At 29.6% G+C, this 11889-nt stretch overlaps 1 protein-coding gene and 1 long non-coding RNA gene across 2 annotated transcripts; one reads left to right on the forward strand and one right to left on the reverse strand.

The window, feature by feature from the left end:
* Window positions 1-783: 783 nt before the first annotated feature.
* On the reverse strand, window positions 784-1944 carry LOC107934629 (uncharacterized). Its single transcript, XR_001693968.2, has 2 exons — window positions 1524-1944; window positions 784-1070 (listed from the first exon to the last, which is right to left on the reverse strand). It is a non-coding gene; the product is annotated as an uncharacterized lncRNA (long non-coding RNA).
* A 7864-nt stretch (window positions 1945-9808) lies between these two features.
* Window positions 9809-11575, forward strand: LOC107934635 (berberine bridge enzyme-like 8). Its single transcript, XM_016867111.2, has one exon. The coding sequence runs from the start codon at window positions 9815-9817 to the stop codon at window positions 11408-11410; it is 1596 nt and encodes a 531-aa protein (XP_016722600.1). The 5' UTR covers window positions 9809-9814; the 3' UTR covers window positions 11411-11575.
* Window positions 11576-11889: the final 314 nt, after the last annotated feature.

Consider the following 11889-nt stretch of genomic DNA (forward strand, 5'->3'; position numbering starts at 1 on the left):
CTTCAGACACTATTTCGTAAGTTGTAAACCAATAAGGTGCAGCCTGAATCAAGTATCCACTCATCGCTTACTTTAGAATCATTGACAGAAGCGACTAGAAGTTCACCATCGCTGTAGTCTTCTACAACATCAGTTTCACCAAAATTTTCTAGTTGATTTCCCTTTTGATTCGCAGCCTCCATTTTAATCTTATTCTGTAGCTTATAGCACCCAGATTTAATGTGCCCTTTCTTCTTGTAGAAGTTACAAGTTTTACCTCTGTTTGAAGACTTTGATCTACCCTTAGATTTACTGCCAGGATTACATTCATGTGTCCTTCCACGATTATCATTAGTATTCTGATCTTGTTTCTCACGAACAATGAGACCCTTTACCTGAGAGTCGGATTTAACCACAAGATGTTTCATCTTATCATACGAGGTTAAAGAATTATAAACCTCATCAACTGTGAGAGACTCGCTGCTATATAGAATTGTGTCTCTAAAGATTGAATAAGACGAGGGCAACGAACAAAGTAAAATAAACCCTAAATTTTCCTTATCATACTGAACCTCCATGGCCTCCAAATTTGTGAAAATTTCTTTAAACATTGTTAAGTGTTTGTGTACAGACGCACCTTCCTCCAAACGATGAACATAAAGACACTGCTTCATAATGCAACTTGCTTGTTAGAGTTTTCGACATACATATTTGTTCTAGCCTCTTCCATAATGCAGCGGCTGTAGTCAACCAATTTTGCCTGAGCCCGTTTTATTTATTTGCAAATAAGTAAACCCAAATAAATAAATAAAGTTCAGGACTAAATAGTCCAAAAAAAAAGTCCATTAACAATTTTCAAAATACATAAAATAAACACCCAACCCAATTACTAAAATGACCCATGACCCAATAAGTCCAACCAATTATAATAAATTCATACCCTAAATCTAGCCCAAATCCGAAAGAGCCCAAAAAGGAAAAAAATTTCCAGCAGTCAAGAATTCCAGAAGCGCTTGGAAGGCACTGGAAGGGCACCAGAGGAACGGCCACCCATGTGAGATCCCCGGGTCATCTTCTCCGTACAACTGAGCCTGCAAAAGAAGACACCAGAAGGAGCCAGTAACAGATTCATAGCAGATGACAGCAGGAAAATAAGATTTTTTAGATTTTATTTATTTTGAAAAACTGGCTATAAAAGCTAGTGATGTAATCCACAAATTTTGACACACTCATACTGTACGCATACAGAATACAAAGAAAATTTTGAAAGAGAATTTTTAAAGGTGATCTCAAGTTTTTTTTTCCCTCTGATTAATTTCCTTGGTTGGCTAGGTTTTTTTCAGCATGTGAATCGACACCCATGAAATCCAAAATATATCAGTAATATTGAGATCTGGACGAGGGTCAAATGGAATCAAATGTTTTTAGCCTTTTTTTCGAATAAACCATGTTAGATTTAAAGTTTAAAAAAAAGAAAAAAGAAAAAATAATGGATTCAAATGTTTTACGAAAGAAAAAGAAAAAGGAAAAGGAAAGTATCTTACCACATTTTCATGGATGAGGCATGGATCTATTCATGGTGGTATACTGTGGATTGCCAAACAAAATGGTGAATCTGGCAGATGTTGAGAACCCTAGCAGTTTTAATTTTGGGGCTGTGGTTCTTTGTTTGGAATGTTGGCAACATTTGGGGAAAAAAAGATGGAAAAAGGGTTTTAAAATGCTTTAAGGATCCGCGCACTAACCTGTTGGAATACCCAGACCTGCGCCTTGCCCTTTTAAATGGTCAATTTGCGCGTTAGGTCTTTCCCTTCGCGCGGAGCCTTCAATCACATCCTGTTTATTTATTTTGTTTTTTTAATTTGACCTTCTAATTTGTGCGTTTTTTACTTTGATCCGCGGTTCAGTGCAATATTATGGGTGCGGGATATTTTCGATTTCGGTCCCTGCATGTTTATGCGCATGGCACATTGATCCTATTTTTCAATTATTTCATTTGTAAATTGTTTCTCCTATTTCAATTTTGTTTCAATTAAGTCTTTTTTTTTTTTTACAGCACATACTTTTTTTACATGCTTAATCATTGGTTGTGATATTTTGTGTTGTTTTGATAGCTGAATTTTGTAATCTTTTCTGTTTTTATTCTATTATTTTAATAATTGGTGTACTATTTGTAATATAATTCATTTTAGTTTGTGTATGCTATTAGTTTCATGATATTTTGTAATTTCTTTTGGATTCTTCCATATATTTAATGTTTATTAAGTATATTTAGTATTTATGTTTAATCTACATATGTTATTAAAGCCTTGTTGTTCTTATTATATATATAGCTTAATAATAAATTTGTATTTACTTGTTTTTTTAGTTTTAGTAAATGTATAATATATAATAAAATTAAGTTAATTTTAAAATTCATATTTTCTTTTATGTTATTTTAACATTCAATTATTTCTAAAATTTCTTCACATATATCAAATTATTTTTTTAGTACATATTATTATTTTCATAAAACTTCATGTAAATATTTTTTCCTATGTATATGTCATCTTTTAAGGTTATTTATGCGTATAGTGTGTTTCTTTTAAGAATTGTATTTTAAATCATAAAATTTACTTATTGTATACCCTTTATATGATCCTTATGTATGTATTATTTATATATGTTTCATCAATCCAAATAAATTTATTACATGTAAAATTATGTTATATATTATTTGCTTTAAAATTTTCCTTTATAAATATAGCTTTATGAATATACATCACTAAATTTATGTATTTTGTAAACATAGTTTTTTTTTACCTTTTTAGTGTGTATGATTAGATTTCTTTTTTAAAGATTCGTTGCATGTATAATTTATATATTTACTTATTTTTTTATACACATTATTAATTTCATGCCATCTTCTACGAATAATTATTCCCAAATTTATTTATATATTCATGTTTTACAAATTTACTATGTATTTATATCTTATCATGTGTCGTATTTATCTTTTATATTCTACATATTATTTAAGTTATCATGTGCATTGTAAATCTCTAAATGAATTTGTGTTTAAAATATTTTGCATATTATTCGATTCAAATGTTATGTTTTATAATACTTATTTTAAATAAATCCCTAGTTTTTATACAAGTTTGTCAACTTATAATATGTGTTAATTAATTTGTCAATTTATACTACTAAGTTCTAATTCCATTACATTTTGTACATTTTTTATGGATAATTTTGTATTATGTCATGTTAATTATTGTTGTATATCATTTTATTGATTGTTTATCATCCATGGTTAAAATTTGTCACATTTTACTTAGTAATTGTGGATTTGTTAATAGTGGCTCGTTGTGTCATATTACTTCATGTTCATAAATTCTTTCCCATGCAAATGTTTTGATACAATTTATTAAGCATTCTATTTTAAAATAGATAAACACATTTTGAGCAAGTCTCCAATTTTTTTTATCATTCAAAAAATTCTGAAATAAGGCAATATCCGATATGTGAGGAATTCGGAAAATCGTGCTCAATCATACTGGGTATAATTTTTCGGTGAACCAAATATTTGGATAACCTTTTTATAATTTTTACGAGTTTTTAAAAGTCAACAATCAATCGTATTTTTAAAGATATAAAGGATCGTATCCAATCGTACTGGGTATGATACTGCATATCTTTGAAACGAGAGATTTTTGACCGCTACTTTGAGCTATGCAAACAGCTTATAAAAAAAAATCTTACTTTGGAAAATCTTTTCTTTAAAAAAACTTTTGATATAAGGACAGCATCAAATCAATTTGGTACCAATTTTTGGGTGTAATGAGGGTGCTAACCCTTCCTCATGCGTAACCGACTCCCGAACCCGTTTTTTGATTTTACATAAACCAAATTTATTTTTCATTGAATAAAGTGTTTTAATAGGTGGTCCAATCACACCTAAATCAAGAGATTGGTGGCGACTCCACATTTTTGTTTTTCAAAGTCGATCCCCATTGTTTTCAAAAATAAAAAAGGGGTTTCGACAGCGGCGGTCTTCTCTTTCATCACATCCTGTAAAATTTCATTGGACAAATGCAGATGTAATTGTGTTAACGCCTTTCGATCCTTACGCTTCTTCTCTTCATCTGTAAATGTTGAAGGCATCTTATCTATCCCTAGCAAGGCATCCTCCAGATCCATTTGCGCAAGAACTGCTTGGATCTTAATCTGTCTCAACGCAAATCTAGTCTTGCAATCCAACAGCAAAATTTCATACTTCAAAGACGCAATTACCGTGATCGAGATAAACAACCCAAAAGCTCTGATACCAATTTGTGAAAAATAAAATAAAATAAAATAAAGAACACACAGATTTTTACGTGGAAACCCTTTCGGGAAAAAACCACGGGCAGAGGAGAAGAAAATTCACTATGTCGAATTCGAATAGTTTACAAGAGGAATAGACTATGTCTATTTATAGGCTTGTAAAGCCATATTCTAGTAAGACTGAAACACCTTATTCTAATCAATATCAAATAAATGGTATTTAATAAGGTTTAAAAAACCTTATTCTAAAAATAAAATAAAAGAAGTGTAATTCTATATGGATTCTTCTTTTATTTTATTTTACCACTGTATTTTATTTAAATAAGGATTCGGGTCACTTAATTCTAACACTATCTGTAATGGTAGAATTCATTACTATATTCTCATATCATTCCTCAAAGAATATTAACAGAAACAAAATATTTGGGCATACGCCACTTCCTATTTTTAGCGGTCCATGATTATATCTTTTATTTTCTTTATATTTGTATTCAAATCAGGAAATGCAACAAATCTAGTAGGACGGACTTCTAAATGCCTCCATTAATTCTTTATTTCATAATCACCGTCGCAAACATATGTGAATTTCAAATTAGAATCTATCTATTCATTTTGTTATGATTAGTCTCCAATTATAATAAACATAATATAATAAATAAATCATAGTAAAATATACCTGAATATCTTAAACATCATCGTTATCACCTATGTAATAATTATATAAATTTCTTTGCATAATGATTACCCATAGTGTGAAGGCCCCACTTGAAGACTGAAATAGTAGTAGCTCTAAAAGGCAATCAACAACAGCTTGAGCAACAAACTTGGAGTGATCGTATTATAAAATAAAAGAGAATCATGCTGATAACGTGTTATCAAATAAAATGACAAAAAAATAGAAGAGTAAAAGAGAGAGTGTATTTTATTGATCAATGAAATAATTACAATGCTTCTTCAAAGTCTCTATTTATAAGCATAAGAAGTATAAATAAAGTAGAGATCTAATTCTAATGGCTATTAGAATTTAAAGTAAATCAAAACTTATCTTGATTTTGATGGATTTCCACTAAATCAAATATTCATAACAAAAATTTACTTTTCATATATTTTTTTTATAAATTGTAGTATTTCTAATAATTTAAATATTATGTCAATAATGAATTTGAACACATAGATACCCAAATTTTAATCCAAAATGAACCTGGACAAATAGATATATATCTAAGTATCGGACTTGAATTTTATTTTAAATTTTTTTAAATTTTGCATTATGACAATTGACTCAATGACTATTAACGGTCATGTCAATAAAATAACGATTAATGATAGAAAGAGTTAATCAAGAGATATAATTAATAAAAATTTTAACATTCGGATATTCAATTGCGTTACTTCGAAATAATTTAGTTAAAATTTTTTTTGGGTAAATGTTCAATGTCTCTGTATCCTTCAGACTTTTAAATATTATATATTTTATGAATTTTTAGTTTGTAGGTAAACTAAAATGGTTTTTTGACTTTGTTCAAGTCAAATCGAAAGCAAAGTACATTTTCTTTTTCTCTTTCCTTCAAGGGAAATATGATTTTCATAACATTTGAAGCATAATTAATTAATTGAATCTCGTGTGTTGGTCTCATAATAAATGTGTTCATCACTTTAGATGTGATTTGAGTTCGAGTCGCGTTAGTAATATTATTGTTAAGGCTTTATCCTCCTTTTATAATTTACCAAAAAATTAATTAATTAATTAATCAATCATACAATAAAATAGTAATTAGATTTTCTAGAAAAAGACTTGATTAATTAGTCAAAATTCAAAAAATTGATCTTAAACAATTTATATTTACATAAAAAGAGGGACATATATTTATTTATTTAGTCAAAAGTCAAAGAATTTTATCTTATATAATATAAAAATTGTATGCGTGTACTCTTTTTTCTCCCAGAACATGCGTGTGCTGCTTAAGGACCGGTATTTTTTTTTTATTTCTTTGAAAAAAAAATAATAGAGGTTTTCTTTAGAAGAAAATTTTTGAGCTATTAATTAGATTTGAGTGTAATTGTGTGTAATTATATTGTGATGATATATTTAGGTAACTATTATAATTTATGAGTCTTACCGAATTGAATGTAATTGGAACACGCGGTAGCTGAGAATTGAAGTAATTATATAGATAATTATACTCAAATCTAATTCTTAGGAAGTTAGTTTCATTTTAGAGTATGTACGTAATTGATTTTAAATTTTTTTAATTATACTAATATTATATTTTTGATTAAGTTGGTATTACAAGTTTTTTTTTAAACATTAATGTCATTATAGTTTTTTATTATATCTGTTCTCTTTGATATAATGCAGTGCCTCCTCAATCCTTAAATAGGAGGATAATATGCTTCAACGCACTTGAACCTATGTCCTCCTACAGTGACAATAGTACTAATGCCAATCGAGTTAAGAGTTAATCGACTGGTATTATGAATTAATAAGACACCAATTTTGTATGTTAAATTTCAAAAAACCCAATTTAGTATAAGATGCTTGGTGATGCCTTTTTGTGGTAGGTTGATGCAGTCATAATAGATTGTGTGGTGGGTAACCTGCAAACTAAAAAGAGATTAAGAGGTGTTAGAATTAGCACTCCGAAGCACCTTCCGATGTATTTGACAATGAAAATTATAGTAGAGTAAAGGTGGCTAAGCTGAAGAATGGCCATTCCTACATACGTGTTGCAGCATAATATTTGTAAGGACTTTGGGGTTGCCCTGACTTGCCCATTTACATGCTCAAATCTAATTACTAGTTCTCCTTTGTTGATCGTAGCGCATTGTCCTTTTAGGCGGCCACTCAATTTGGTGCATGCTCTGCTGAGTTGGTGGAAATCTGTGTAGGGTCTTCTCTACGAGAGAGAAGGTTATTAGATGGTGTCGTATTCTAATTTCTTAAGCATTTACTTGGTGCTTTGGGCTCGTGACAAGTTTAAAAAATATGAAAATTTATATAAATTTTTAAAAGAATTTTAAAAAAAAATCATAAAAATTTATAAATGTAATAAAACATATTTAAAAATTTATAAAAACATATTAAAATTCTATAAAAATCATAAAATAATAAAAAATATATTGAAATTGATATAAACTTATAAAAATTATAAAAAAATATATAAAAAACTTGAATTGGACCGGATCAGTCAGTTGGACCGCTTAAATCGAAATTGATAAGGGTATCGGTTCAAAGGAAGCCGTTATACCAGTTGACTTGGAAACTGGATGGTTGAACTGATTTTGTTTTTTTTAAATATTTAATTTTTTTTATTTAATTGAATTAGACAGATCAATTGAATTGGCATATTAGTGGCCTGATTGGTTCGATTCAGAAAAGAATTGGTCAAAATATTTCATTCTGACATATGGTAATAGTTAGATGTTGAAATTTTTGTTTGATAAAAAATATTAAAAATAAAAAAATTGGTTCAACCACCCGGTTCCCAAGTCAACCAATTTAATGGCTTTCCCCAGATCGGTACCCTTGCTAATTTCAGGCTAATCGATCTAGTTCAAGTTTTTTTATGTTTTTTTATAAGTTTATATCAATTTAATATTTTTATAATTGTTAAGAAGTTTTTCTAAGAACTCTAATACATTTTTTATTTTAAATATTTTAAATACTTTTTTAAAATTTTTATATTTTATTAGAATTTTTATATTTTTATATTTTTTATATGTTTTTATAATTTTAATAAGTTTATATCAATTTTAATATTTTTTTTATTTTATATTTCTTGTGATTTTTTTTATTATTTTTTAAGATTTTTAATCATTTTTTACGAAAAATATTAGATTAAACCAAAACTTGTCATTTATCACCATCTGATTGGTCCACCAATTTATTTTAATAGTCAACTTGGTTAATGACGGAAACCCTTAACGAAGGGGCTTAATTGATTATTTTAATTAATGACAGCAGCTTAATTAAGTGCGAATTTAATACAAGAAATTTTTTTGACATATAAGAAAAAGAAAAGAAAGTGTCAATCTTTAATAGTGATGCTTGGACATGCTTCAAAATAGAACTATCTTTTATGAGTAGGGAGGAAGGGTGAGGTTGGTTCTTCCCAACATAGAATTTGAATTTGAAACCTAAAATTCTATGATTTCCTATTGAGATAAAATACATGTTCTACTATTTTAATTGGTAATACATCATTTGATTTTGAGATAAAGTAAATCATTTAATTTTTAGATAAGGTTAGGTAATATGTATTTTTTTATTATAATTATTTTATCATATGGTTTTAATAAGGTTTTCTATTTATAGATGTCAAATATTAGAAATTTATTATTATAAACTTATTTTAAGATAATTTTATAATTTATTGAAGTAATCCTAATGCGAAATGCTGATAAAGTATTTATCTTAGTCACTATTTTTATATTTTATATTTTATATTAAACATACATAAAAGATTGCAATCATTTTCCTTAAATTATGACATCCACATTCAGTGTTAAGCAATTGGAGTTGGAATATAATAATACTTTAGTTGTGAAAATTATGCTAACCTAGTATGTTTGATTAGTTAACTTTTATATCGAAGTTGAAAAGTTCATTTTTGACACATTCTTAGAAAACATAATAGAGTAGTTGATAGGATAGATAAATCCGGAAGTAGGAACTATAATGGAATACAGGTATATGAGAAGGCCCCTATCTTATTACGGGAGCGTATTAAATCTATTATACTATTATTAAATTTGGTGTTGCGAGTTAAGTCTTGCAAATGATTCAAATATCATTTTTTTAAATAAATAAATTGTATTATAAAGGGTTTTTCAATTAAGCTGGTTTACATCAACTAATAGGTGGGAACTATTCGATTTTCACGTCTCTATATATTTTTTTTGCTGTCATATTATTTTCTTTATATTTTACTTCTTTTATTTAAAAATATGAATAAATTAATCTCCATACGTTAGATCAAAGAATAACATTGTCTTGTTGTTAAAAATTTCATCCAGATCTACTATTAAAAACGGATTAAAAACTGATTCTATACTTTAGCATGAAGTACACATGACATGTCACGTGTCACTGTTTGATTATTCTATCAGCCATGTCATATTTTAGCAATACAAATGGATAATCTTTTTAATAAAAAAGACCAAGTTTACTTTTTAATTAATTTACCCAAAAGTAGAATACGAGTAACCTGTTAACTACAACATGCATTAGCATATACGTGAGCATGACTTGTGATGGAACATATATAAGCAAGATTATTGTTAATGGCTGCTATCGCCAACACTAACACACACAGTTGACATTTTTACGTAATCTTATGAATGTCAAAACGCCAAACATTTACGTTCCATATTTGAAATCTTCTAGGTCAAACTATTCGGTCTGGACCTATATCTTTTTAAATAATTTATTTAGTATAATGCCTTACAAGTTGATTACACCCAAAAAGACTTCCCTATAAATTCCTTAAATCTTCTCACTTCAACACAAAACAATTCAACAAAATTCAACATGGCAATTTCATGGCCTCTTGTTGTTTCAGTTCTTCTTTCCATTTCATCCCTTGTAACTTCAGCTTCAAATTCTGATTCAGTCCATGAAGCTTTTGTTCAATGTCTTTTAGACAATTCACATCCATCTCACCCTATTAGTGAAGCCATTTTCACACCTCAAAGCCCTTCATATGCCACAGTCTTACAATCCTACATTCGAAACCTTCGATTTAATGAGACCTACACACCCAAACCCTTCCTTATCCTCACTGCATTACACCAATCCCATATCCAAGCTGCCATTATTTGTGCCAAAAAGGGCAACATTCAAATGAAAATCCGAAGTGGTGGACATGATTATGATGGTTTATCATATGTTGCAACTGTTCCTTTCTTTGTCCTTGACATGTTCAACCTTCGATCCATTGATATAGATACGGAAACCGAGACTGTTTGGGTTCAAAGTGGAGCAATTCTTGGTGAACTTTATTATAGAATCTCTGAGTTGAGCAAAACACATGGTTTCCCGGCTGGCGTTTGTCCTACAGTGGGTGTAGGAGGTCATTTTACTGGAGGTGGCTATGGTAATATGATGAGAAAATATGGTTTAACAGTTGATAACATCGTGGATGCTTATGTCATTGATGTTAATGGTAGAATTCACGATAGAAAATCCATGGGGGAAGATCTGTTTTGGGCTATTAGAGGTGGTGGAGCAGCTAGTTTTGGTGTGGTACTTGCATATAAAATTAAGTTGGTCCATGTACCTGAAATAGTTACTGTTTTTCGGGTTGAGAAAACATTGGAAGACAATGCCACCGACATTGTTGATCAATGGCAACATGTTGCATCTAAACTCCCTAAAGAACTCTTCGTTAGGCTCGTCATTGACGTCGTAAATAGTAGTACTCGTACCGGTGGAAGTACCGTTAGGGTTTCATTCATTTCCTTGTTCTTAGGAGATTCCAAGACACTTGTTTCAATCATGAACGAGAACTTGCCTTTACTCGGTTTATCTCAATCGGATTGCATCGAAACAAGCTGGATTCGATCGGTTCTTTTTTGGACCAACATCACCATCGATAGCCCAACCGATGTTTTATTGAACCGAACCCCGTCGTTGAGTTATCTCAAAAGGAAATCAGACTACGTAAAGCAACCGATCCCGAAGACTGCATTGGAAGGTATTTGGGAAAAAATGATCGAATTACAGCCGGCGCAAATGATATTCAATCCATACGGTGGGAGAATGGCTGAGATTGAGTCCACAGCGACTCCATTTCCACACAGAGCTGGCAATTTATGGAAGATTCAATACTTAGCGAATTGGAACCAAGGTGGGGCTGAAACAGCACAGCGTTACATAGGGTTGACAAGGAAGCTTCATAGGTACATGACACCCTTCGTGTCCAAGAATCCAAGGGAGGCATTTCTTAATTATAGAGACATTGATTTGGGTGTCAATCATAATGATAGAGGAAGCTATTTGGAAGGGAGGGTTTATGGGATCAAATATTTTAAGGGTAATTTTAATAGGTTGGTCCATATTAAGACTAAGGTTGATCCTACTAATTTCTTTAGAAATGAACAAAGCATTCCCACTCTCCCCCATTAAGGGATGATAGATATCATTATTAATGCTTATTCATTAGTTAATTATTTTTAGTCGATTAAGTTTTAATTGCAGTTAGTTTTATTATTATTGTAATAATTAGGAGAATGTGAATTCAACCGTGTTGAAACACTTTTTCCTACAATTTAAAGTTTGTTAAATAAATGTTTGTATTTTTTAAAATATAATAATAAATTCAATATGTGTAATATATAAATTTTACTTTATTAGGAAGGTGATTTATGGAAACAAGAAATAAATATTTTATTTTGTTAAATACTTCATCAAATTTGTGGCAAATCCTATCTCAAATCATGAACGAAAACGACATATCATCTATCTTAACTTAAAATTTTTAATTGGGTTGGTATTTCAAATTAACAAATAGGTTTTGATCATATTTAGTTTTTTACACAATGCCAAGAACTATTCATAACTCATTTCCAACCCATAAATAATAGGATACTATGCTTCACTGCACT

This window comes from Gossypium hirsutum, chromosome A06 (assembly GCF_007990345.1).
Source record: "Gossypium hirsutum isolate 1008001.06 chromosome A06, Gossypium_hirsutum_v2.1, whole genome shotgun sequence".
NCBI lineage: Eukaryota > Viridiplantae > Streptophyta > Magnoliopsida > Malvales > Malvaceae > Gossypium > Gossypium hirsutum.

What these genes read in the sequence shown, in the direction of transcription:
- LOC107934635 (XM_016867111.2), top strand. Translation starts at nt 9,815, where the DNA reads ATGGCAATTTCATGGCCTCTTGTTGTTTCAGTTCTTCTTTCCATTTCA.